The sequence below is a fragment of the Crocuta crocuta genome, unplaced genomic scaffold, assembly GCF_008692635.1.
Source record: "Crocuta crocuta isolate KB4526 unplaced genomic scaffold, BGI_CrCroc_1.0 scaffold219, whole genome shotgun sequence".
In the NCBI taxonomy this organism is placed as follows: domain Eukaryota; kingdom Metazoa; phylum Chordata; class Mammalia; order Carnivora; family Hyaenidae; genus Crocuta; species Crocuta crocuta.
Genome location: NW_027551572.1, coordinates 6,467,438 through 6,494,298, shown reverse-complemented (window position 1 = coordinate 6,494,298; position 26,861 = coordinate 6,467,438). Strand labels below are relative to the sequence as shown.

Genomic DNA, 26,861 nt, shown 5'->3' with positions numbered 1-26,861 from the left:
GGGACTCAAGCAAAGCTGATGGGCAAACCGCTGCAGCCCTTCTGGAGGTCATTCTGGTGAATCTGAATCTAACGTCTGAAAACACATATGCCCTTTGACTTTTGAAATTCACTTTTAGGAATTCATCAGAAGGAAAAAATTCAGGACATAAACAAAAGTCAATATGTTCACCTGCCTTGTGTATCATGAACAACAAACCCGGAAAGCAACATAAATATCCAAGGACAGTATGGTGGTTCTTAACGAAATTAGGACTCAGCCATGTGACGCCTTAGAGGCAGCTGTTAACCTCATTTCAGAAAAGTGCTCAATGACAGGGCAAGAAACACCTGTATGTTATAAACTCACTTACATGGAAAAAGTCCACAAAGGCATTACAAACTGACAAAAGCAGATTATAAAACAGTATGTACGTTATGATCTCAGTTTTGTTAAATATACATGGATCTTCGCAGAAAACAAAGGACTAAAAGGATGTAAACCAAGATCTTGGAGCTTACTAACGGACAGTGAAATACGGGGGATGCTTGTTTCCTTCCTTATAATCTTTGTACTGTCAGATTTTATGTTTCAGTTTTTATCAAAATACAAGGTTTTAAGAATATACATGAAGTAAGATTTCTCACTAATTCTGACTTTTTCCTCAATTCAAAATTAGCAAGATTTTACAAAATAGGTTTTATCACATTGTTATACCGCTCTCAAAAGAAAAATCTTCAAAATTCACACAAGCTTTTGACTTTGAAATCTAAGTATTACAATTTTCAATTAAAAGGGTCAAAATCTGAGTGTGGCCGGATTACTGAACCTGCTTAATGGAAGTCAAGGAGGGCACACCTGAACACAGTGACGGAGTCGGAGAGGGAACCCACAGCAATATCGGGGTAGAAATTTCTATCAAGGTCCATATCTCCAGCAATTGAATATCCAAAATAAGGTGTTTTACCCTCGAGAATCTGAAATGAACAAGGCATCAGGATGAACAACAGCCCACCATAAAGAGCTTGTCTGGGCTCTGAAAAAGCATGGTTCCTTTTAAACTGAAGTTCAAGTTATAAGTGATACTAAATTATAAATGAGTTATAACTAAGTCTACATGTGATCCCACACCTCATACATTTTATTTCATAGAAGTCATCTGATTTACATTGGATCTCAAAGGTTTTGGGACAATTTTTGGTGAGCTTCTTTACTATATACCAAACAAACCTCTCTGCCTGCCCTCCAAAATGTCGTCTTCTTCTCAAAAGCAATTTTTAATTTTTGGAGTCTCAATTCTCCACGTAATCACAATCATCTATTTCATTTGCCCCATTTTTACCTCCATTGAGTATGCTACCAAAGGAAAGATATCACATTTCCATCTATTTATGCTGTCCGGTAAAATAGTCTTTTCTTTTGGATTACTTCGACTCCTAATTTATCTAAGAAATTTTTCAATTAACATAAGTCCATCAATGCATTTATATCTATTTACTGTCCTGGTAAAATCGTCTTTTCCTTTGGATTACTTCGATTCCTAATTTATCTAAGAAATTTTACAATTTAAGTAAGCAATCCACATCATTGCATTTATATCTGTTTCCAAGCTATCTTCCAATAGTACATTATTTAACTACAAAATTCACACTACTACAGATTTGTATATAAAATGCAAGTGGCATGAAAATGCACATAAACCCAAATGCCCTATTACAAGGCAAAAAGCGGAGACCCATACTGTGGAAATCTGGGCTGTCTATTTACCTGTGTTGGCTTGGTATTTATTCCATTCCGGGACCCATGATAGATGAAAACCTTTCCCATATCATCATAGGGTGCTCCAACTGCAATATCTGTTGACGACATCACATTTCAACAAACGCTACATTTTAAAAACATTCCAATACAACATTTCAGAATAAGAAACCATAAGCATTCATCACCTCAGACAATCAAATAATCTACCTACAAACATCGTAACGGTTTCACAATCTACTACCTACCCGGGTAGCCATCTTGATTAATGTCGCCAATGTTTTTCACTGCAATGCCAAACATGGAATCTTTGGTTCCATTGAGACGAATTGGCTTGACGTTATTCCACCTGCCTTGCTGGTTAATGTAAACGTACACCGCACCTCCGACTTCTCCATTTCTATCAAAATACTGTGGAGCTCCAATAACTATATCTTGCCACCTAAAAATGCAATGAGGGATAAAAGTCAACCATCAGCTAAAATACCAGTGAGCTCATGGAGAATACCTCCAGCCCAGGGACTAAGGGCACGGGGATTGGATGTAGAAAGGATCTCAAATCTGGAATTTATTTCTCCTCAATTAAAACATTTTTAAGGTATGTTTATGTAATGTTTAGGAAACATAATGTTTAGGCATGTAAATGTTTATGCTTAGGTAAAACATTTTACATGGTGGCCCATAATAAATGCCCAAAGAAAAATACCAAAGGGCCTGAGGACAGTCCCCAAGTAAGAACAAGTGTGCAGATTCCACTCCCCTACACCCGCCACCCAAACCGGCACCACCAGCCATAACTATTCTGTCCCCAATCCAATCCCTACTTTCAAAAGCACATCCTAGATGCTCTGACAGCTCCTAAGAAACCACAGAAGGATGATGCAGGTGTTGTTTTTCGAGTTAACTTTTTTCCCCCAAATTTTAATTCTCACAGACCGGAAACTCATGTTTTGGGGTCTGAAAACTGAAAACTGAAATGTAATCCTACACCATGGGGAGGGCAATGAAGGCCTGCTGCCAAAGTACAAGTGATGAAGATGGGACAGGATAGTAAAAATCTGGCAGCAAAAACATTCTTTGGAATCCACTAACCTGAAAGGATGGCTCTTCTCAAGACCTAAAGAAGCCAGAGAACCAACAATTTCTTGGCAAATGTAAAATAACCTAAGATACTCTTACCCATCCCTGTTAAGGTCCGCCACTGCCACGTCATAGCCAAATGACGATGCCAGACCCTCCCCGTCGAAAATGTGCTCAGGGAGAAGATGTGCAGACTTCATGTCTCTTTTCAGCAAAACCACAGCTCCACTATGATTGGCTCGTGGAGCACCAGACACGAAAGTGAGCTCATCTTTAGAAACAATACCTTTTCCTGAGTCCAAAGAAAAGCCTAGAAAAACAAAATAATGTTCACATCATCCTGTATTCAGGAGTTATCTACCGCTGGCAACTCCATCACTGCCTTTTCCTCTGGCTTCCAACCCCCTCCTTCTGAGCCTCTCTACCAGCTCATCATATTTACAACACGAAAGAGTTACAGAGCTAAGAGGTCTGACCCGAGTACAAAGAAGTAGGCTAGTAGGCTATTTCACTGCTTTCTAAGGGAACATATGAAGAGTTTTAAAGGAGACTACCTATGCTACTTAACACCTGTGTAACTTAAATCATGAAGCATTCATGCACCTGAAGAAGCCATTTGAACCCCATTTTAATACCGGGACTGTGACCAAAGGAGGTCAAGCTGATACTAAATTATCATGGGAGAGGATACACAGAGATACAGGCAGACACAGCATACCTGAGTGCATGTTATTGGGCTCTGTCATAATGTAATGATTAGTAATCCCCTCGGTAATCAGGCAAGAACGCACGCGAACATCATTCGTATACGACAGACAACATTTCAGTATTTTGAACCAACTTGATTCTCAGACACAAACGTGCAAACAAGACCATGACTGGTGAGATACAGTATTTGAGAACCCAGTATAAACAATAGAGGTGAGCAAGTGGTCACTGATGACAATTATATACTTGTTCAGAGAGCTGAACATGTGAGACACCTGACTACAAAGCATCAGGTAGGATGTCAGGTAAGAGACTGAGGTCTGGTAGCAAGTGAGTGTAAATGCCTCCATCAGAACTACTCACATTAAGCAAATCTTGCTATGTAAAGGTGAGGCAGATGCAGAATGGTGTAAGCTCACCCTTTTTAGTGGGATTTATAAAAAGCTTCACCACTACTGTTGTAGTTCTCAAATTGTGAAGTGTGAGTTGCAAAATACAATGAGCTCCAAGTTTAGAAAAGGGTGATATAATTGAGTCCAGCTCTGAACACCACGCGGCATCAGAGCCTCAACCGTGGCAGGTTCTTATGCGTACTGACTTGAAAGGAAATAGAAAATAAAAGGATGGATGCTCTGTATGAATCAAAAAAAAATTTTTTAAATGACCATGACCAAGACAATTTATTTGTCATCTCAGAGGTCACAAACCTAGGTAGCTATTCATCATCACATCAGGGGACGCGTTGGGCCGCTCCCTGGGAGGCTGTGTTTTATAAACAAACTGATCGGGGTCTGCATAGGAAACGCTGGTCAAAAACAGCAGGCCTGGACACGTGCACAGAACGGAAGAGATTGAAGAAAAAGCAATTACGCTTCATAAGAGGCACGACAGCTTCAGCTTCGGCTGCTCCAGCCGGACAATGAGGCCACCAGGCCACCACCGCCTCCAGCAACCACCCTCTCTGCCAGCTTCCAAAACCTCAAGCCGATCATTTTATTCCTCAAAACCATGGACTTGTTGAAATAACAGATGCACAGACAGCATGGACAACAAAAAAATGTAACGATACAAACTTGACGGTTTCCCCCTCCAGGCACCCACATTCAAGGATATCCACTGATCAAGGTGGCAAATGTGCTTAATAAAAAGGGTTGAATCTTTTCAGATGCTGCAATAGCATCTATGTTCACAAAATCCAGAGTGTTGGTTTCATGACCCAGAAAGCCCTTACTGGGTTTCCTGGCCATTAAGTTAAATTTTAATTTAAAATTAAATACTACTTCTCTCTTTCTCAAAAATAAACATTAGAAAATTTTTAATTAAATACTTCTCATCATAGGGGCGCCTGGGTGGCTTAGTCGGTTAAGCGTCCGACTTTCGCTTAGGTCATGATCTCGCGGTTCGTGGGTTCGAGCCCCGCGTCAGGCTCTGTGCTGACTGCCGGCTCAGAGCCTGGAGCCTGTTTCAGTCTGTGACTCCCTCTCTCTCTGACCCTCCCCTGCTCATGCTGTCTCTCTCTCTCTCTCCTAGAAATAAATAAAACATTAAAAAAAAAATACTGCTCATCATAAATAATTCCTAAGTAACACATTTGATTTGATAACACATATACTCAAATAAAATATGGGTTTGTTGATGGTATTTATCCTGAAAAATCATATTTAATACTGAGACTACAAACTGCTGGCACCTATGTCCTTTCCTGTCCTGCAAAGCCACTGACGAGGCACTCAAGCATCCAGCCGCTTCCCACCCTGCCCCTGTCATTTCCAGGAAACTTTCTTTCCTTGGCTGAGGGGTCAGTAACTGTGTGACCTTGGACTAAGAAACTAATCTTCCTAAGATACACTTTTTTTCATCATCAAAAGAGGGATAATCGTATTTATTTTATAATATTGTTGGGAAGGTTAAGACAGACCTGTAAAGTAGTTAAATATAGCACATGACTTCCAGCACATGGTTAGCACTTAACAAGTGGTAAATTTAACTTTTCTCTGCCCTCTTCTATGCCTTCATGATTGCATTTTTAATTTGGGGGTAAGGAGGGAGGGTCTGAAAAATTTTTTTTCTAAATTAACAGTACCATCCATGTATACCTACATAATTAGACCATTTTAAGAATACGTTTAGGGGGGTGCCTAGATGGCTCAGTTGGTTAAGGGTCCGACTTCGGCTCAGGTCATGATTTCATGATTCGTGGATTCGAGCCCCACGCCAGGCTCTGGGCTGACAGCTCAGAGCCTGGAGCCTGTTTCAGATTCTGTATCTCCCTCCCTCTCTGACCCTCCCCTGCTGATGCTGTCTCTCTCTCAGAAATAAAAAAAAATTTTTTTTAATTTAAAAACAATTTAAAAAAAGAGATTATGTTTACTAACACATTGATAACAATTATTCTTCGTGTTTACTTTTATAATCCATTGTTCCAGTAACATCTCTAGCATAGGGGGACTTAAAAAAAATAGGTTACTCTTTAGGAGATTTTTTACATTTTTTTAAAAAAATGCACAGTAATTATTCTTTATGTCAACTCACACCAAGAATTAAAGCTTTTAAAAGCCTTTGTGTAATTACCATAATGCACATGAATGATTTAGGACGCCCATTAGTAACGCAGACAAGCCTGAGGACTTAGGGAACTGGCACTCAGACATGATCTGGTGTCCCCCAGTGGTGCAGCCCAGCTTCCGCTGGAAAGCTGCCGCGCCACCCACGAAGGGCCCCATGACATGGGGGCCCCAATCCAGAAGCAGGGCCAACCTTGGAAGAGCAACAGTTACAAAGGAAGGACATGGAGGTCTTGATCCGCCACCACAGAGTAACTTCATAAACGTAGCTCTCAAGAGCATCTCTAGAAAGGAGACGGCTCAGCTGACTGCTAACAGCCACGTACTTTTTCCCAGCTGCATGAACAGCCTGCGTCAGGGTACAGAGGCCGACACTAGCTCCAGAGATAGACTTCCATGCAGGAGGTTTCCTCTCATCTTGAGGGAACCCAGGTCAGAAGGGAAGGGTTCCAGGCACCTGTCAGGTTACCTCAGGATCACCAAAGCTTAAGCCCAATTGCCCATCAATGTAGCCACAGGCCCCTGGCTCCACCTGGCCTATTCTCAGCCTCCAAGTCCAGGTCCGGGGAGGACCCTGTTGCACTGAGGCATCTGAAAAGACAGGCGTGCCAAGCTATGCTCGTTCCTACCTAAATAACTGTTAGCAGGAACAGGAACTAGACTCTCGTCATGGTCAGTCTCTCCACCAACTTCGTAAGGCCCATCTTCAAAGATGTTCATGTCAAAAAAAGTGTGATTCTTTTGCTCTACGCGAACAATGCCTACAGGAATGAAATGGCAAAAACAACAACAACAAAAAAAACAATGAAGATGAAACAAAATAAACGAGATGGTTCCTAATAAACATGCCTCATGTTATTACTATCAGTATAGGAAGAAAAGTCTAGAGTAAGAAAAGGCAAAGGAAAGAGGGCTTTTGAGGTTATTAAAGTTAATAAAATCACGTCTGTGTGAATTTTTACAAAGAAATGTATTCTAATAGTTTAAAAAAAATGCCCCATGCATTTTCAGGAATTATCTTTATAATGCCACAAAACTAGATGAAAAATGGAAAGTTGACTTAATGAAACTACAGAAAATAACTTTTTAAAAGCTATAGGGGTCTGATGTAGCAATCCTACATCAATTTACCTACTTTACTATAATATAAAAGTGAAATGTTTTGATCCTTTCTCCAAATCACATTAACCAAGATTTCATCTTTCTAAAATTTTCACAATTAACAACTAAAAAAAGATTTCATATAGTAAGCCTATTACATTTTAAAAATGATAACATTTCAGGCCACCTGGATGGCTCAGTCAGTGGAGCCATGAACTCATGATTTTGGCTGACTCTTGATTTTGGCTCGGGTCATGATCCCAGAGTCATAGGATCAGGCTCCATGCTGAGTGTGGAGACTCCTTGAGATTCTCTCTCTCCCCCTCAGTCCCCCACCTGTTTGTATGTGCTCTAAAATTTAAAAAAATAGGTAACATTTTAAGTCAGGGTTTATAAAGCAGGTAAGACGCGTTTCCCATAAATACATACATACATAATTGGTGGGTGTCTTTGTTATCTTACTAAATATGGCAGCTCTTCTTGCTACGATAGAACTATTTCTAAATTCAGTGCGTTATCTTCATTAGGTCAATATAACCTTACAAATACAGTTATGTTGGGGGTGGGGAGGCCAAAGAAAATTACTCCCAACGGTTAAGATGGAGGATATAAAGAGGAAGGTGTCCTCAAGAATTATTTCTAACAGGAATTCAAACTTGGGGGGAGGGCGCCTGGGTGGTTCAACTGGTTAAGCCTCCAACTTTGGCTCAGGTCATGATCTTGAGGTTCATGAGTACAAGCCTTGCATCAGGCTCTGTGCTGACAGCTCAGAGCCTGGAGCCTGCTTCAGATTCTGTGTCTCCCTCTCTCTCTGCCCTTCCCCAGTTCATGCTTTCTCTCTCTCAAAAATAAATAAAAACATTTAAAAAAATGTTTTAAAGGAATTCAAACCTGGGGAGATTTTTAAAATGCATTTCCTAAGTTTTTCTTAACTAGTGAAAATGCTGTAACATAGGATTTATTTTAATAAATTTGTCAAAAGTCTTATGTCTAAATCATATACAGTTTTCTTCATTATGCGTTAGAGTTAATTGTCCTTTGAAATATAATGGTTTTCTGTGCCTGCCTAATTTCTTCAGAGAAGTTAAATTGTAATTTACAGGAGCTGACCAGGTTCATCCAGTCAAAACTGAGGACATTCTCCTCCCCTCTTCCCACCAATTGTCTCCTTTTACCTAGATCACAATCATCATTAAACAATACCATTAAACAACTTTCCCGTAAATAACCTAAAATTCTCATATCAAAATATTCCTAATTCATCTACTCGTCTAACTTTTATGCTTTATTAGTAAAACACAGCCTTTTAAGATAATATATAATAAAAGAAATCTCTGTATTAATACACTGTTACTTACATAGGCCACCAATTATTTTGTTTTCAGATCACAACCTTAAAATGAAACGTTTACTAATTAAAACTTTCACCTTCAAGGAACAGGAAAACACAAAACAAAAAAACCCCACTAATGTTAATTATTATATTCTTACAGAAAAAGGCTAACTACTTGTATTAATGTAAATTGCTGAGAGGGGAAAAAATATCTTCAAACATTTCTACCACCGTTACTGAAATCATATAGTTGAGAGATTATAAGATCCTACTTTACTTCTATAATACATAAGTGCCTCCTAACACATTTTGTTTTAACTTAAAATCTACTCAATCATAGTGCATATAGGAGAATTATGTGGACATTCTAATCTCTGTCACTATAAATACATGTCCTACCTTTCCAGTTGTAAGTGCCTGGGGCTCCAAACACAATGTAATGGAAGTCTTTAGTGAACGTGGCTGCGACTCCTTGCTGGCAAGAACCAAATTTTTCATGACCTCTCAATCGGCCGTCGCAGAAACTCCAGTCTCCTCCATCCATGTCATCCTCAATCCGGAGATTCTGACTCAGGACGTAACACCTTCCAAAGATGTCGCGGGATTCTTGCTTTGTGTTGACGTGTTGCCTTTTTTCATATCGATGAGCACATGTCTACAAATAGTTGGAATGAAGCAGCCCATTCGTTTCCTCCAATCTTACGCTTATTATTGACAATTTTATCAATTTGTAATAAAGAGGGATTAATTCTAAATGGGAAACAAAACATGTCCTCATCGTGGGCCTGGATCCAAAACCAGCGAATGTTCCCCCAAGTGGCACGGAGAAGACTGTTATCTAGCATATAGGAACTAGGACTCCTGTCTTCTCACCTGGAGAAGAACTCTCCAGTGCAAATACTGAATACCAATCTATAGTTCACAGGCAATTAATTTGTAAATTTATCTGTCATATAAACAATGGGAAATATCTTATTTCAGTTTCTTAATTTAACTGGCTTTGAAGGCTGTATAAACTTTCACATCAGTGTGTTTGTGAAAATAATGTGATTATGTTCCAGAGGAGAGAAATCAGACATATTTTCATAGGGATCAGGCAAATACAGCTAAGTCAAAAACCTTTCCCTTTTATGCACATTATTTCCTTATAATCACTCCTAACTTATACTGAGATTAGGTTTATTTTAAAAGGCAGAGAGAAATATACTGCCAAAAGAGATGAAATAATTTCTAAAATTTCACAAGGTATTCATGGCTACCCTCCATGTAACAGGATGAAGAGACTGTACAATATCCAAGTGGATTTCCTGTAAGGATCCCTTAGATATCAAAATTTAGTGTTCACTAAAATTCTCGTTTTCCCCCCCAAACCCTATATAAATTTGCTACAGCAACCAGAGTTTGAAACAGACACACAAGGATCATCATAAGCCAGCCTGGAAGGCATTGCCAAGGCCATCTCACACAGCCTACCTAACAAACCCCTTTTCTTCACTACCACTTGTATTTGACTTTGTTCAGAATAAACAACCAGGAAATTTTAAATGATCTGATCTTACTTTCCATGACATTTCCCAGATTTTTTAGAACTCCTCTACAAAAGACACATAGTTCCTGGAACAGAAACCAGGTCTAGTTTTGTGTTTTAAAGACTATCAGGAATCACGGGGAAAATAATGCCTTGATTTCTTCTTGACACCAATTCCTGCTTTAAAGCAGTAAATCTTCTAGAAGGTATAACTCTGTGTGGGCAGGGGCTCTGCCAATCTTGTTCACTGCTGTACGTCTCATGCTGTCACATAATAGGCACTCAGACATTGTGGAATGAACACACTTCTCTACACTTACCACAACTTTGCCCCCTGGACCTTGGCTCTGGACGGTGACCCCCATCCATTGATCTTCCTTGCTTTCTGATAAAGGGTCAGCTATGGAAAGCAGCACAGGTGACATACACACAGTTAGGACCTTCAAAGTGACTGAACCAGTCAATAAAGCAAGAGATGAACACAATACGAGACGGTTTCTAAATTGCCTAGATTCCAAGTCTTGCTACTTAGTAAATTCACGTACTCGATTCAGAAAAATTAAGAAAACGAGTAAGTGGTTATTGGTAAGAACCTTCTGTAAAATTCTTTACATAAAATATATAGCTCTATTTGGTAGCCCTACATCCTCTCTGACACTTAGGGTCCTAAGTACAGAAAGGTATCTGAAAATTATAAGGCTAAGGGGTAGCCTTCCACCATATGCCACTTAAAGCAAAGACATATTTAAAAAAAAAAAAAAAAGCAGTGATGCAGAAATCCAGTTTCCAAACTCCAACTACCATCCAAACTAAAAAAAAAATGGGCAGTTCTCTACACAGTATCAATTTTGTTACATAACAACATGAACCATTCTCTTTATTGGAGGTAAGAAGACAAGGCTTTATTACCTTTCTATCAATGCTAAAAAGGAAAATAGATATATTTTTAGCCCCCAAAAAAGAGAGAAATCACAAAAGCCGTCATGTACTCATTTCAGTATCAATCTGAACCTACTGTGTGACCCTATATCCAAAATTCTGCCTTCCTCAATGAGGAGGCAGGTATGATTTTTAACCTTCAATCATTATAAAAACGCAGAAAGTAAATACAGAAGCCAAAATTTTAAAGAGTGATTATGTCTAGATTACCCATGGGTTCTTGGTTTATTCTTTACATAGGTCAGTGTCTTTTACAAGTGTCTCACAGTTAACATGTATCATTTTCTAATCACTGAAAAAAAACAAATGTTATTTCTAAAAGATGTAAAAGTGAGAGAAGCACATAAAAGTGAATCTGCAAACCAACTTAGACCACGTTATGTCAAATCCAGCTTGCTTGAGCCTTTTCAGTACACTAACTGCTCTGCTCAGCAGAGTCCTCACAAAAGAAGCCTCTGTCTGATCCATTAGGGCAAAATTATCCATGATGGTCAGTTCTTATTTCAGAGGGAGCTGATATTTAAAACAGACTTTCTCCCAAATATTTTAACAGCAAGTGAGGACTTTTGGCAGCTAAGTACAAGCTATGCACAATTTTCTTTGCTGCTGTGAACAGCCTCCTGTAGAACCTCAACACATCACTAGGTGGCGACATCAATACACCATATCAGTTTAGAAAGCAGGATTAGGAAGGGCAGCAATTCCAAGCATCCCACCGTCATTCAAAATGTAGATGTTTTCAGAGCAAACAAGTCAAGACATGTCATTAAAAGAGGCCCCTTCTCCAAGAACAAATGCTTGAACCCCCTTCTCCCCTCAGGGAAAGGGCGAATGGGGTACAGGTAAGCTGGCCAAGTGGATACACAGTACAGAAGAACACACCATCGTTATCAAATTCAATCCGTGTGCAAGGACCCCGGGAGGTGATGTCGCAGCTGTACAAGCCTCCTGTTCTGTTGGCCTTCTGCAGTGGAAGGGCCACGGCCCGCGGGGCCCCTACGAGCAACCTGTTGACGAAAGAGAGAATTTAGGGATTATGAGTTTCACACTGAACATTTCAATTACACATTCTTTGTCAAGAGCTCCCAGATGCCCTGCTGGCTTGGGCGCTGGGGAGAGTAAAGGCGGAGTCCCGTGACCGGATCATGCAACACACACATGCACAAGTAGCCAAGTCAAGCCCCAGAAGAGGGGTTGTTCAAACAAGGCAAAAAGTATCAGCCACCTCTCACAGGATCAGCACCTCTCTGCTGAGTGGGATTCTGGTGTTTTATTTTTTTTTAATTTTTTAATGTTTTATTTATTTCTGAGAGAGAGAGAGAGAGACAGCGTGAGCAGAGGAGGGTCAGAGAGAGAAGGAGACACAGAATCGGAAGCAGGTTCCAGGCTCTGAGCTGTCAGCACAGAGCCCAATGCGGGGCTGGAACCCACAAGCTGTGAGATCATGACCTGAGCCGAAGTCGGACACTCAACTGACTAAGCCACCAAGGCGCTCTGGATTCTGGTGTTTTAAAAGACACACTTTTCATAGATAGATGGAACATGACCCCTAAACCTAAACCCAGGACATATGGAACTTAACAGACAAATGCTCCCACATGGGAGGGGGGAAAATGGCCCCATTAAACTTAACAAGCAATAATATGTCAATTTCTAACACTGCCTTCCTGAGGTATTTTTCAAAAGTAATTTTAACTATACCCTCAATCTTCAGTGTACATACTGGCTAAATTAATTAAACAAGGAGGCCACTAGGCTGCTGTGGCTCTAATGACATGACAGCCTACATAAGCAAAAAAATATCTAAGCCTATAAATGCCTCAAGGTTATAAAATCAAACCCGACAGACAAGCGATCGTAAACAGCCAATCAGACCTTAAGGTACAGTTGATTAAATAATTTTTCTTTGATTCTTTACTTACTCTATGTACGTCTTTCCCCTGCTTCCTGTTGGCAGAACACTCCTAACCACTTCCAACTTGCTGCTGCCAGATTCCAATCGATTTTTGCTCAAATAAACTCAAAAGATTTAAAATATGCTTCAGTTTATCTTTTAACAATACTGATTTAGAACCTAACCTTGCCCAAGATACAACTGGCCTGAACTTCTTTCCCTCCGTCCCTCTCTCTACCTTTCTGTGTCACCCTTGGCGCTCTGGCCTCAGAGAGGGTCCTCCACAATCGTCCTCTCGGCCTGGCACAGAGACCACAAGCAGGGTCTGCACAGGCCCACCTGCATACTAGATACTGTAACGCTCCTTCTTCTTCCCTCCCACCCCGAGAGGGGGCCTTATCCCTAACCCACAATCCTTAAAATCCTTAAAATGTAAGCCAGGAAGGATCTTTAGAGCCCTACTGTCTTTCTGTAGGGCTCCTGTTGCTAAGGCTTTACTCACCATCTTTGGGTCTGACTGACTCATGGAACAGCTTGGAACAGAGACCAAGGGAAAGAGCACACCTGACTGGACAGAGAGAAACAAGGCCGGAGCTGGGGGTGAGGGCTAGACACACAAATGTAAACAAAACACCCCCAAACAGAAAATAGGCTACTCCTGGCCTTTAAGAAACCCACAAAACTCAGATGCAAAAGCAAAAAAGACAAAACAAACAAACAAAAAAACCCACCTGCAAGCGAAAGTCTCTACCACTTGTCTCTATGATCCCAGTAAAGGATTTAACAAAAAAAAAAAAAAAAAAATTAAACCAATAGAATGCAGCAGGTGCAACAGAAGGAAATGCACTCAAAAAAGCGGAGGGGCCAGACTTTGTCCAGGGAGGCCCAGTGAAGCCAGGTGTTACGGAATGAGGGCTGGCTTGCGTGGGAACACACACCCCTGGTGCCGTCCTTCCTCCCGGCTCCCCAGAGAGCAGGCATGGCGAGCTTCCACCTCGAACCCCGTCCTACATTAAAGGGATGAACAGCATACACCAAGACAGAGAGCTGGAATGGAGACTTAGCAGGACCAAGGCAGGGTCCTTAGTGCCTGGAAGCTTCTGGCAGAGGGTCGAGGCAAGGCCAATGGCCACAGGAACTGCCACACACATACTCCACAAATGTTGTCCCAGATCCCAGGAGCTCTGACAACTAGCTGAGAGGTGAACTGGCCTGGAATGTCAGTGAACAAGCTCAATTATGTGGCAGGATGGGGATGGGACCCTGACCCAGGGTCTGTGTGGGGTTAGCAAGGTGCTGGGGTCAACAGTGCTGGATCACAGGATGTGAGCACTAGAAGCACCAGAAAGCACCTAGCTCCCTGATTTTACAGATGAAAACAGAGGCCTCTGCAAGGAGGGGAAGTAGTCTGCCCCTGAGATCTCACAGGTAGTTCTCTAATTAGGTGCAAGTGTATAGATAGGACAAAAAATTACTTTGGAGCAATGTCTCTTTCCCACTCCTGTTAAATGCTCGGAAATATAACCCAGGATTTTCAAGCATTTACAACCTTGCTGAAAGGGCACAAAGACCCAAATGAAATACTGAAACAAAACTGCTCTGGTTACTGACAAATGTAGGCAAAATATAGGAAGGCTGAAGGAAGGCAGAGTGAAAGCGTTGTTAGAACTGGGTGGGGTGAAGGCTGGGAAGAAGTTATCTGTAAAAGTAACCAACTGCACCGGGAAGGCTATAAAGGGCCGCCGGGGAGTCCCAAGGGTATTACAGTGTCTTCTCTGACCACGTCTCCTCATCCACACCCAAGGAAGCTGGCAAGCTACCTAAGGCAGGTGGTGGGCTTGTTATTTCCTGTTCACTCATACACTTAATCATTCCACAAACATTCAAGAACCTTCTACGAGTGTGGGTTGCCCCCTCCCCCCCAAACTCTGGCCCTGAGGGAGCCAGATTCATAAGCAGGTACTAAACCAGAGGGAGGCAGAGGCCATTGCGAAGGCGGGACGGTAATTCTGCGCACGGTCCAGGGGAGGGCGCCAAAACCTGCCTGGGGGAAGGGGGGTCACCCAGACCACGGAGGAGCCGAGGGAGGGGCTTGTCACGTGCAGAGGCTGACGGGGGGGTGGGGGGGGTGGATGGGAGAGCCAGAGGAAACAGAGGGGTGGTAATCAGGGATGCCACAAGACGGGGCCGGGAGGCGCAGCCTGGCTGAGGTTCTGGGGTGAAGGGCCAGAGGCACACGCACCTGCAGCGCCCCTCAGAGCCCCAGGCTGCCGTGCCCTGCAGAGGATGGGTGCTTGCAGACTTCTGCTCCACGTACTAGGACAGACACCCAGAGTGGGCCTGCCGCCTCCCCCACCCCGTTTCTCCTGGCAAAACGGTGGGGCTTCTCTCTCCTCGGTACTTCCACCGTCCACTTGTCCCCCTTATCCTGAATGGCTATGACAAGCCTTTAGCAGACATGCGAGAAAGAGGCGGCCTTTCACTCCAGTTTGCCAACTGGTTTTAGAGGCTGTGGCAGCAAAATTTCATGTGTGCTAAAAACGCCAAGCCCTCGCAGGAGCCCCCACAGGAGCCCCCACCCCCCCGGCTACCGCAGATGAAAGCTGACATACAGAATGATGGAAACAGCAAGAAGGTTTGAGGGTGTGGGGAGGGGCAGGAAACACAAAAAAGTTAAACAAGAGAAATGTACTTCTGGAGAAGAACATTAAGGGCCACGTCGCCTCCTGGTGGGTTCTGCCTGCACGTGTTCCCAGCACAGGTCTTCCCCCCAGGTCCCTGGACAGCTGGCACGGTGAGCCCACTTCAGAATCCATCCCGCCCTGGATGGAGGGAGGCGGGGTGCTCTGCCTCAGGCCCAGGCAGCCAGAGCAAGAGCAGACCGTAACTACTGGGGCAGAAGCACGCCCCTGCTCTGGCTGCACCTGGGTCCCTGGGACCACACTTCATCGGATATTCAGGAAAACAATGACTGGTGTGGGGGAGGGGAGAGCAGGTGGAATTAAGTGGGATAAAATGAGAATCATAGAAAATATAAGGAAGCACCTTGATGGGAAAAAACATAGCACCTAACCCCAACCAAATTCAACAAATGGCAAGTGTCTCAATTCTCAGGGTAAAAGTGATCGGGAAGTAAGCAAACTCTACTCGAAACCAGCCTTTATCAGGAGGTCACAGCCCATGAGTGGAGGCTATGTCTGGCAGGAACAAATAATCAAAAAGAGCTGTGTCCAGGCAAACGACACCATCCGTGGGGCAAGTCCTGTCTAAGTCCTATAGGATGGGCACTAGTCTATAAGCCATTCAAACACAACTGGCGCCTGAGCTAGCCAACTGGGTAGGCCCCAAGAGGGATGGTCTTCACGTAGAGGAACCCTCAGGCCACACCAGAACCCACAGTTTCTGTTCAAATCCCATTTTTCTTCACGCTGCCCCCACTGCCCATGATGCTACTTCGGTGTAGGCAGCACACACTTTCCGCACAGCCAGGACAGCCACTCCTAAGACTCAGGTAGCAGCTGCTAGGCTGCTGAGTTAATTTCCTTTTAAGAAGCAGTGACAGCAGCTGCTGTTATTACTGACCCACATGTATGGAAGAATTCAAAACTGCAGTAACAATTCACATTCAGAGTGGCAGGGGCCAGGGGACAGAAGTTATGGCCTTCAAAGGGAAGTGGTGGAAATTAACAGAATTGGGTCTAAGAAGCCTATTTCCATATCAAGTCAAAAAAGGGCAAGAATCTTAAGTTTTGAACTAAGATTGTTTTAGGCACCAAAAGGAACAGGAAAAAATACTTCACAGATTGCTTTCCACAGGGCTAGTGAACAATCACCTTCACTATTTTGAAGCTGCAATGGCATAAAAACTGCTCTGGGATTCCAACATACTGGAAAGTCACACTTAAAATATAAAAATACGAAACTCAGGGGCACCTGGGTGGCTCAGTCAGTTAAGCATCTGACTCTGGCTGAGGTCATGACCTCATGTTGATGGGTTCGAGCCCTTCATCGGGCTCTGTGATGACAGCTCAGAGTCTGCAGCTTGCTTTGGATTCTGTGTCTCTGCTCCTCCCCCTTCTCAAAAATGAATAAACATCAAAAATAATTTTTTAATACAAAACTCAGGGCACCTGGCTGGCTCAGTCAATAATACAGCATGGGACTCTTGATCTCTGGGTTATGAGTTTGAGCCCCATGTTGGACATAGAGATTACTTACATAAATAAAACTTTAAAAAAAAACACACACACAAAACTCAAAACCTGCAAAACCACATCATCATTACCTTTAAAGATGAGAAATAAAATCTGAAATAGTAAAATGTAAACGGCTAATAATGTCACAAGTGTGACATAAAACTGTGTATGGTTTGAAAATTCAAGGTCTTTTTGGAATCCAATCAGAAGCCCTAACACAAAGCTTCAGGACCCACTATCATGCTATTAACCATAAGGTTATTTCAAACTTCAAGTAAGCCATACTGCTATTTCATATACACAAGTTCTCCCCCAAACAAAGCCGGTATACTGTGGTAGAACTACTTCAACCAAAAGATCTAAACACTGAAACACTTTTAAAACTCTAAGGACAATAGCAGCTTTGCTTCCTTGCTTTTGGCAATAACTCATTTCCTCAAGGATTAAAGATTCTGCCTCTAGCTATGCAACTCTGTCCCAGGAAACATGAAATATTGCTTCATTAGAACAAGGACACTATTATTGCTTAATTTAAAACACAGCCTTCTTAGTTTGTTCAAATTAAGCATTAGAAAATGAGAAGATACCATTACTATCAATTTGTGTCACCTCTGCATCTAACTCATCCTCAAACTTAATTTTTAATTTTTGTTAAATACAAATGACCAAAAAGAAAGAACTTATGATGGTAAGCAACAGATTCCAAATTCATCCCAAGCTCCAGTCTCTAGGAAAACCTCTTAAAAAAAAAAAAATCTGTATTTACTTCTCCATAATTCCTTTACTTCTATCTCTTGATTTACCATCTTTGGAGAGTACTGTTGACTCCACAACACGAAAAGGGAAGAATTTACACTACTTGCTACTTCAGTTTCCCTCCTAAGTTTAGTAACTATATTACCTTAGTTCCTGTATTTGTTATCCTTAATGTTTTCACCGTATACTTAACCCTATGTTTTCCTTTTGCCAACTTTCAACAAAATCTCTCTCCATTCCCGAATTGGAGAGACCAAGCCGTCAGCATTCTGACCCTTTCTCCCAAACTTTCCCTTCCAAGTCCTACCAACCATTAGCTAAACTTTTACACTGTTATCAGACTATATTACCACTTACATTTTGTCTCGTGTAACCATAATTCGGTCACCTGCTCTTTTACATAACCAGGTGAACATTCAGTGTTGAATCAAACCAGACTAAAATTATCCTCTTCCTATCTGGGACCGGTTTCAGAGTCCTTGGCCTCAAAGGAAACTGTGCCCAGCGCCAAGGTCAAATAGACTTCTTACGTTCTCTCAATGGCTTAGTGTACTTCACATGTGAACCATGACTTTTGCTTTTCTTGGCATTTCTCATTGCCCTTTTCCTTACTTGGTTTACTTTTTTTCTAGCCTCCGTAGTTTCTGAGCCCCCAGGCATCCCTTCTATTAAATGAGGATTGTACCTCTGCCCAGGTTTCTTCCTCAGAGGCCTCAGACCTCTTGTGACTACACAGATTGTTCCACAGGTCTGTGCGGGGTCACCCTAGGCATGCCCTCCTGGGCTCATCTGTTTTGGAAAACAGTCTTTCCTCTAATTCTAATTATTTTCTTAAAAATCATCCTAAGAACAGTAGATGACAAGGAAACTTAGTCCCTTCATATAAAAAAAAATGTCATTATTCTGTTCTTACCCTTGATAGTTTGGGTGTTTTTTTCTAGGCTGAAAAACGTTTTCTTCTGCTCCTTCTGGAACTTCCTAACTAGTCGGATGTTGGGCCTCCTGAATTAATCCATCTTTTCTCTCATTTCCTTCTTTCTATTCTAAGGTTTTTCAACATGATTTTCCAATAGTTCTACTGAAAAATCTGAATTTCAGCAGTTATGTCTGTAATATCCAACCGTGGTTGGTTCTGACCGTGCCTTTTATATTACAATACACTCTATTCTTAAATTGTAGATCAACATGTTCTCAAAATTCTGAGCATTTTACCTAGAAGGTTTCCCCCCCAGGTCTCGTTCTGTTCCTGGGTTATCTGTTTCCCAGTGTTTCACTTGGTTTACTGCAGCCATTCCCCTTCATACTGACTTTCATCACATGCCTCATGGTTCTCCTGTGTTGGCATTGTCTTAAAATGTCCATTTTTGGCTTGGTCTCACCCTGAGCAGGAATTTTGAAGGGAGCCTGCAGGATTCACTATTGGCTGAGTGGGTGGGGAGCTGCTGTCGGACTGCAAACCACTCTTCAAATAAATGCTAGAGGAGGAAGCCTTAAATTATTGGGGTGCCGGCATTCACAGCAGAAGACCTAGCTTTGGGTGGTTTTTTGTGGTTTTTTTTGTTTGTTTTTGTTTTGTTTTTTACTAACACATAACTTCCTTGTCTACAAGAATCCATTTTTACTTTTGAGTTGTAATCAACTCAAGCCCTTAAAACCCATCAACATTCCCATCCCACTATCCCCAAAAAAGTGGTATGGGGTTTGGTTTTGATTTTAGCCACAGTGTTAAATGCCGACAGCCTATCCTGTGTACAGAAGCGGGAAATGATGGCATCATCTGGCATCTGTGGTCCTGCACATAGGCCTTCCCTATACACCTCATTCCCCAGCCCTGCCTTATCTGAGATTCCAAGGATGGTCTGTCACAGGGTCGAGCATCTCTCCCCTCCGCCCCAGTCCCCACTGAGGTGCTCCAGACTGTGGTTCTTCCCCGGGTCACAGTCATAAGCCAGAGCCATCTGCTTCCTGTCTTTCGGTAACCTAATCTCACCCATTAGGGATCCTTGACAAGCCTGGAGTGAAACCTGTACACCTAGGCCACCATCTGCAACCCCAACTCAAAATCCAATCACTTCTTGAAGGAATCAGATCTTCGTTCCAGTCTTGTTTCCTTGCAGTCTGCAGTGGTCTTTCTCCCGACTGTTCCCATAATACCTCGTCACCATCACTACCGCCTCTCACCTACTGTATATATCTACTTAGAAGACTCCCTTCATGGAAAAAAAAAATCCAAAACAGGTTTTCTAGCGAATGGGCATATGTAAGCTTTTATGAATATAGATGATAGTCCACTGACCACATCTGATCATTTATACAAACATTTTAAATAACACATGAAACATTTAAAAATAGTTTTACTTGTGTTTCATGCAGTGACTTTATTCAAACTCCATATGCTTCTTTGACACTACTTTCTGAAAGCCAGGTCTAACCCAGCTTTCAGGAGCATTCCCAGGACATTTTAAAGTTTATAACAGTATCTAAGACTTGCAATTATGGTGTCAAATCCTGAGGAATTATTACTAAATGGGAGCTAAATTTCTTTGCCTCCTTTTTAAAAGCAATTTATTTTATTTAAAATATTTTAAAACCAATTTAACCTCTCTCCACATCCACAATTATAACTGATTGAGGTCCTTTCAGGCTAATGTGTTTATAACAAACAGAACTTTGTTGTTCAAAATAAAGTAATCAAGAGGGCAGCTCTCACAGGAGAATAACTTCATAAGGTTCACATATAAGGTGGAATAATTAGGAGTGAAAAAATAGATCTTGCATTATATTCAAGGGTGTAGAGAAAACTCTTCAAGACCCTCCAGCCGGAGAGCTCCCCGTGCTGTGGACAGGCATCTGAGGAAAGGCCTCGGGGGGTCATGCGTTCTCTCCTGAAAGAAGTAGTCCCGTGTACACAAAGGCCGTGTTGTATGGAGTTATTTTTGGTCAGCAGACTATCCGCAGAGTGGTTAAAGCTTTCAGCACTTAGCTCGGCTAAGTGGAAATCCACCCAGGTTTTCCCAGGACAGTCCTGATTCACACCTGTTGTCCTGGAGCCCCTCACTCCCATATATACTGCAGCCTCAGACAGAACGCTAGCAATGGAACTGGACTCATGCAGTGGCTTGAATTCAAAACTGCTGTGCTTGAAAACTCCAGCTGTGTGGTTGGATCTGACCATGGCTTCACAAGCACTGGTCACTTCACAAGGGAGATGTTTTGGCCTGGGAGGCCCTATGTACAATTTCCATATATCTGGGCTACGTGGAGACAGCTTGTCTGGTCTCCAAAGCTCTACTGGCCTTAGGAGAGCTCCTCTCCCCCGACCAGGCGGACTCTCCAGGCATCCACTGATAGAAGCACAATCTTGCCTCTGGCTGGAGGGAGAGGCACTTGCTTTCCAAGGACCAGTGGTCAGCAGGGAATGTCCATACCCCTGCACTACCATCGGCAACCCAGGTAGCCTGCCCATACTGCTGAGGCATCTCATCCTTCCCTTTTTAAAAAAAATTTTTGTAATGTTTATTTCTGAGAGACAGAGACAGAGAGAGAGACAGAGAGAGAGGAACAGAGAGTGGAACACAGAGAGGGAGAGAGAATCCAAAACAGGCTCCAGGCTCTGAGCTCTCAGCAGATCCCAACACGGGGCTCAAACCACAAGCTGGGAGATCCATGACCTGAGCCACGTCAGACGCTAAACCAACTGAGCCACCCAGATACACCCCCTTTCTAAATTTTTTTTTAGTGGTTCTTCCCTCTCTTGAAAGGCCCTCCTCTCCTCTCTTCTCCACCTGGTAAAGAGAAGCAAAGGCATTAAAGCTTTTCTCAAACCCTGCAACTCTGCCTGAATTAGATTCGTTCAGGAGAGAAAGGGCCTGCTTCTCTCTCCTTTGCAACTAGAAAAAAATCAATCAGACTAATACATCCTGTTAGGCTTTCCAACAAAAATATATGCATATATAGATTACTGAAGTTACGAAAACTTAACCAATGTTCCTTATTTTGATGACTGGTCATATAGAGATTTAAAAATACATGAGAACTCTGCATTCACAAAATTTTCTATCCAGCAGCAGTGAGCTAGAAATCTCTGCCCCCACCAGCCCTCTGTATAAGTCGGGGCTGTGAGGCACGTGGACTGAAGCTCTAGGAAAGCACAGATCCTTCTGTTTTTAACCTGCGGACTCACCCAAGCTCCTAGAGCGGGCTCTGGCACACGGCAGTGCAGCCACAGACGGGGTGTGTAAGAGCCACTCTCCCCTATTCTGTGAAGAGCAAACATATTGTCAGAGGTCGTTACCACCAAGTGACTTAGTGGCAACAGCCATCTATGCAACGAGACCTGGAGCTGGGCAGGCATACCAGTTCTCTATGGCTGCTGTAACGAATTACCACAAACTTGGTGGTTTAGGATGACACTCGACATCGCATCTTACAGTTCCATAGTTCAGACATGAAAAGCAAAGTGTCAACAGTTGCTTTCTGAAGGTTCTAGGGGAGCCAGTATCATACTTATGCTGCCCACATTCCTGAACTCTGGGCCCCTTCCTTTTGCGAGGCTGGCAGTGAGTGAGATTTGCAGCTCTCAATCCTCTCTTCTGCCTCCTTCTTCCACATTAAAAGGAGCCCTCCGATGACACTGGGCCCACCTAGGTAATCCAGGATTATCTCCCGAATCATTAAGTCGTTTGATTAGCAACCTTAATCTTCAACGTTTAGTCCCTCTGCCACTTAACCTAATACATTCACAGGGAGTGGGGGGGGTGGGGGGGCAGGGGTGGTTAGNGGGGGCTGGGGTGGGTAGGACACAAACTACTTCATAGGCATTACGCTCTCCACCATGGCAAGGAATCTACACAGCCTCCTCCTTATTCACCTTCACCTAGAACTTAAATTTTGATGATAACCTAAAACATTTTTGCAGAGGCAAAGTATGTCTGAAGAGCACAGTCTAAGTTAAACTCTTCCCTCACTCTGGACCCTTTAACTGGATGGGGCTTCTTTCAAACTCCTCCATCACATACTCTCTCCTGGCTCCAGACCTCTGCACATGTTCCTCTCTCTCCCTGCAATCCTCCTACTCAGACTTGAGGTCTCTGCTTAAAAACCTTCCTATGCCTTCCAACCTCTTGTTAAGTTCTCGTGTATCCCCCCTTCACAGCAATAACCATGGTTAGTAATGCGATGACTTGGACACTGTTCATCTCCCTTCCCACCAGGCCAGCTCTGTGGGGACAGGGGCCACACTTCTTCTGTTCACTGCTGAATCCATCCTCCAGCATCCAGCTCAGTGCCTAACCCTTAAAGGACACTCAGGTATTTTTAATAAATGAGCCATGCTTGGGGCACCTGGGTAGCTCAGCTGGGTAAGCATCCAACTCTTGATTTTGTCTCAGGTCATGTCAGATCTCATGGTTTGTGGGGTTTAAGACTCACATCGGGGAATTCTCACTCTCAAAAAATAAATAACTTTTCTTCAAAAGTCTTAAAAATAAACAAACAAGGGGTGCCTGGATGGCTGTCGGTTAAGCATCTGACTTCAGCTCAGGTAATGAACTCACAGTTCTTGGGTTTGAGCCCAGCATTAGGCTGCAGGCTGACAGTGCAGAGCCTACTTGAGATTCTCTCTTGCTCCCCCTCTCTCTGCTCCTCCCTCATTCATGCTTTCTATCTCTAAATAAATAAATAAGCAAGCCATGTTCATACAGTAATTTACACAATTAAAAGTTCACTTTTAACAATTTCAACACAGCATATATAAAATCTTAGAAACCTTAAACCTTCAACCATTTCTACAAGCAGCCCTCTAAAGGCAAAGGACAACAGGGGATCCTTTTCTTTTTAAGTTTATTTATTTATTTTGAGAGAGAGAGAGAGAGAGAGAGAGAGAGAGCACAACCAGAGTAGGGGCAGAGAGACAGAGACAGAGAGAGAGAGAGAGAGGGAGGATCCCAAGCAAGCTCCGAACTGTCAGCAGAGAGCCCAATGCAGGGCTCGAACTCAACAACCATGATGAGAGCATGACCTGAGCCAAAACCAAGAGTCGGACGCTTAACCAACTGAGCCACCCAGGCACCCCGATGAGGAGATCTTAATACCAGCAAGCCAAACACTCCTTTGAGGGCTCTAGTTTGTTTTTTTTTTAATGTCTGCATTATGAGGTTCTAAATGTGAAAGTTAGACTAATAAACATTTTTAAATTTTTAAAAATATATATGTAAACATTAAAAATTTCAAAAAAGGGGGGACCCCCAGGTGGCTCAGTCAGTAAAGTGTCCAACTTCGGCTCAATTCATGATCTCACAGCTCCTGGGTTCAGGCCCCTTGTCGCACTCTGTGCTGACAGCTCAGATTCTGGGTCTCCCTTGCTCTCTGGCTCTCCCCCCCTCATTCCGTTTCTCTCTCAAAAATAAACATTTAACAAAATTTTTATAATGTTAAAGTTAGACTGTAATAATGGGACACTGTTTTAAACAAAAAAGTTTTGTCTATAAACCTTTGAGTGAAAGGACATGGAAATGGTGGCTGCCAGTTTCCATCCTCTCTTCACTCCTTCATTCATTCAGCAAATATTTCCTGAGCTCGTCGCTGAATGGGTGCTCTGTCCTACGCTGTGACTGACCCACTTCCCTACCTCAACTGGACCTATTAGAGGAGCCAGTGGTCCTGTGTCCAGCGATTCCTACTGACTAATGCATCTGCAGAGGAAACTGATCTTTTAAAACGGAACACTTAGTGGGGCACCTGGGTGGCTCAGTCAGTTAAGCGTCCCACTGCAGCTCAGGTCATGATCTTGCAGTTCAGGAGTTTGAGCCCCGCGTCAGGCTCTGCTGATAGCTCAGAGCCTGGAGCCTGCTTCGGATTCTGTGTCTCCCTCTCTCTCTCTACCCCTCCCCCACTCGCACTCTCTCAAAAATGTTTAAAAATTGACAGCAATTTGCCCCAGGTGCCCACACCACATTTGGAAAGTCCAAGGAGGGTCTGCAAGTTATTAAAACATAGCTCTGGGGCACCTGGGTGGCTCAGTCAGTTAAGCATCCGACTTGGGCTTGGGTCATGATCTCGCGGTTCATGAGTTTGAGCCCCGCATCAGGCTCCGTGCTGACAGCTCAGAGCCTGGAGCCTGCTTTGGATTCTGTGTCTCCTTCTCTCTGCCCCTCTCTTCTCACACTCTGTCTCTCAAAAATAAACATCAAAAAAAAACAAACAAACATAGCTTTAAGTACCATAAATGCCCTCAACTATAACACAACCAAAAGGACAAACCAAAATGAGCCCATTTGATGGATTTTGAGAGAAAGCTTTAGAAACTTCTCCGTGTCAAATGAAGTTTAAACTTTGTTTCTGGTTTTAAACATGTAGAGCTCATAGCCCTACTGTTTGTTTGTTGTTGTTTTTTTAATAAACATCAAGGAGAGAGAGAGAGAGAGAGAGAGACAGACAGACAGACAGCGTGAGCAGGGGAGGGTCAGAGAGAGAGGGAGTCACAGACTGGAACAGGCTCCAGGCTCTGAGCTGGCAGTCAGCACAGAGCCTGACGCGGGGCCTGAACCCACGAACCGCGAGATCATGACCTAAGCGAAAGTTGGACGCTTAACCGACTAAGCCACCCAGGCTCCCAACCCTACTGTTTTTTGAATGCCTTTAACTCATCCCACTTTGGATTCTCCACATGCCTGCTCGTTCAGATGAGAAAATACAGGAGAATCACCTACTCCTATACAACAGTCGCCCTTACCTGGGGTTTCTCTTTGTGCAGCCTCAGTTACCCGAGGTCAGTCGTGGTCCACAAGCAGTTTACCCTCCTTCCAACTACAATCAGAAGGTCAAGAGTAGCCCAACACAGTGTCAACAGCGTCACAGTGCCTACGTCATTCACCTCACTTCATCGTATCATGTAGACATGTTAGCGCACATCATTACACACAGGGGGAGCACAGCACAGTATCGTGAGACCACATTCACGTAACTTTTATTGCAGTGAATTATAATTGTTCTATTTTATCATTGTTATTAATCTTTTACCTAATTTATAAGGGCAAATTCTTCATAGGTAAGTAGGAATAGGAAAACACACAGTATATGCAGGGTTTGGTACTATCCATGGTTCCAGGCATCCACTGGGGGTCTTGGAATGTATCCCCCTTGAGTAAGGTGGCACTGTGGCACATGAGGTCCTGGGACACTCATCACTTTCCCCTCCACACCCACCTAGACGCCAACCAGATGAATCCTCTGGATGCATCCTTTCCACCAGGCCAGCACTTCCACGCTCTGCAAAAGCCATGCATTCCTGCAGAACGTCTGCCCTACATCTTCATTCAACTCAGGGAGTGAAGGGAGCCCTTTCTGCTTCCTCCAGCACCAGCTCCCATGCACACTCTGAGCCCTGGTACCCCCTGTGCATATCCACCACCCACCAACCCCCATCAGGCCCTGGTTTCCTGGAGGAGCTCAAGGAGCCCAGCTTGATCTCATTTGATTTCCTAAGTTTAGGGAAACAAGGATATAGGTTCATAGAGGACCTGTCCAGGAGCCAAGGTCAATTATACAGCCTGCATCTAAGACCTTAATAGTGAAAATAGTTAACCACAAGGAGAGAGGAACTACAAGGTCAAGGGTAACAGGCCAAGGAAACAGAGTACCTCTTTCTGAATCAAATTCTAAACCACACTTCTTTACCTCGTTTGAGAGGAATCCCCAGAACATCAAACTCCTTCAGAATCTTAGCAGGGAGATTAAGCACCAGGGGGCTCCTCTTCACTGTTAGAGCTTTAAATGATAATTCTAGGAGGGTACCATGCAGAGGGGGCCCATTCTAACCGCTTTTCCCCTAGGTTAATGAAGTGTCTGTTAACCTATATATTCTTCATATTTGGGGACTTGTGTTCATATAATCAGTCCTGTCTTGCCCCACAAGAGCTCTGAACTGTGGGCTCACTTCCCTTATTTAGGAGGAGAGGGACATGAGTGTGTCTGTGACTTTCCATGTCTAGTTCACTTCTGACCTCAAATCTTATCCAAGTAGGAA

The 26,861-nt window shown here is 43.1% G+C and overlaps 1 protein-coding gene across 2 annotated transcripts in view; it reads right to left on the bottom strand.

The window, feature by feature from the left end:
• The window catches only part of ITGA6 (integrin subunit alpha 6), a 39,784-nt gene extending 27,793 nt beyond the window's left edge, over positions 1-11,991 (bottom strand). For both annotated transcript variants that reach the window (XM_077751094.1, XM_077751095.1), the window contains exons 1-8: positions 11,873-11,991; positions 10,372-10,451; positions 8,923-9,178; positions 6,719-6,850; positions 2,917-3,127; positions 1,986-2,179; positions 1,747-1,835; positions 838-956 (exon numbers count right to left, since the gene is read on the bottom strand). In XM_077751094.1, the coding sequence (XP_077607220.1) occupies positions 838-956; positions 1,747-1,835; positions 1,986-2,179; positions 2,917-3,127; positions 6,719-6,850; positions 8,923-9,178; positions 10,372-10,416 (1,046 nt within the window). In that variant the 5' untranslated portion in view covers positions 10,417-10,451; positions 11,873-11,991. The remainder of the gene's footprint in view (positions 1-837; positions 957-1,746; positions 1,836-1,985; positions 2,180-2,916; positions 3,128-6,718; positions 6,851-8,922; positions 9,179-10,371; positions 10,452-11,872) is intronic.
• Between the last annotated feature and the right edge of the window lie 14,870 nt (positions 11,992-26,861).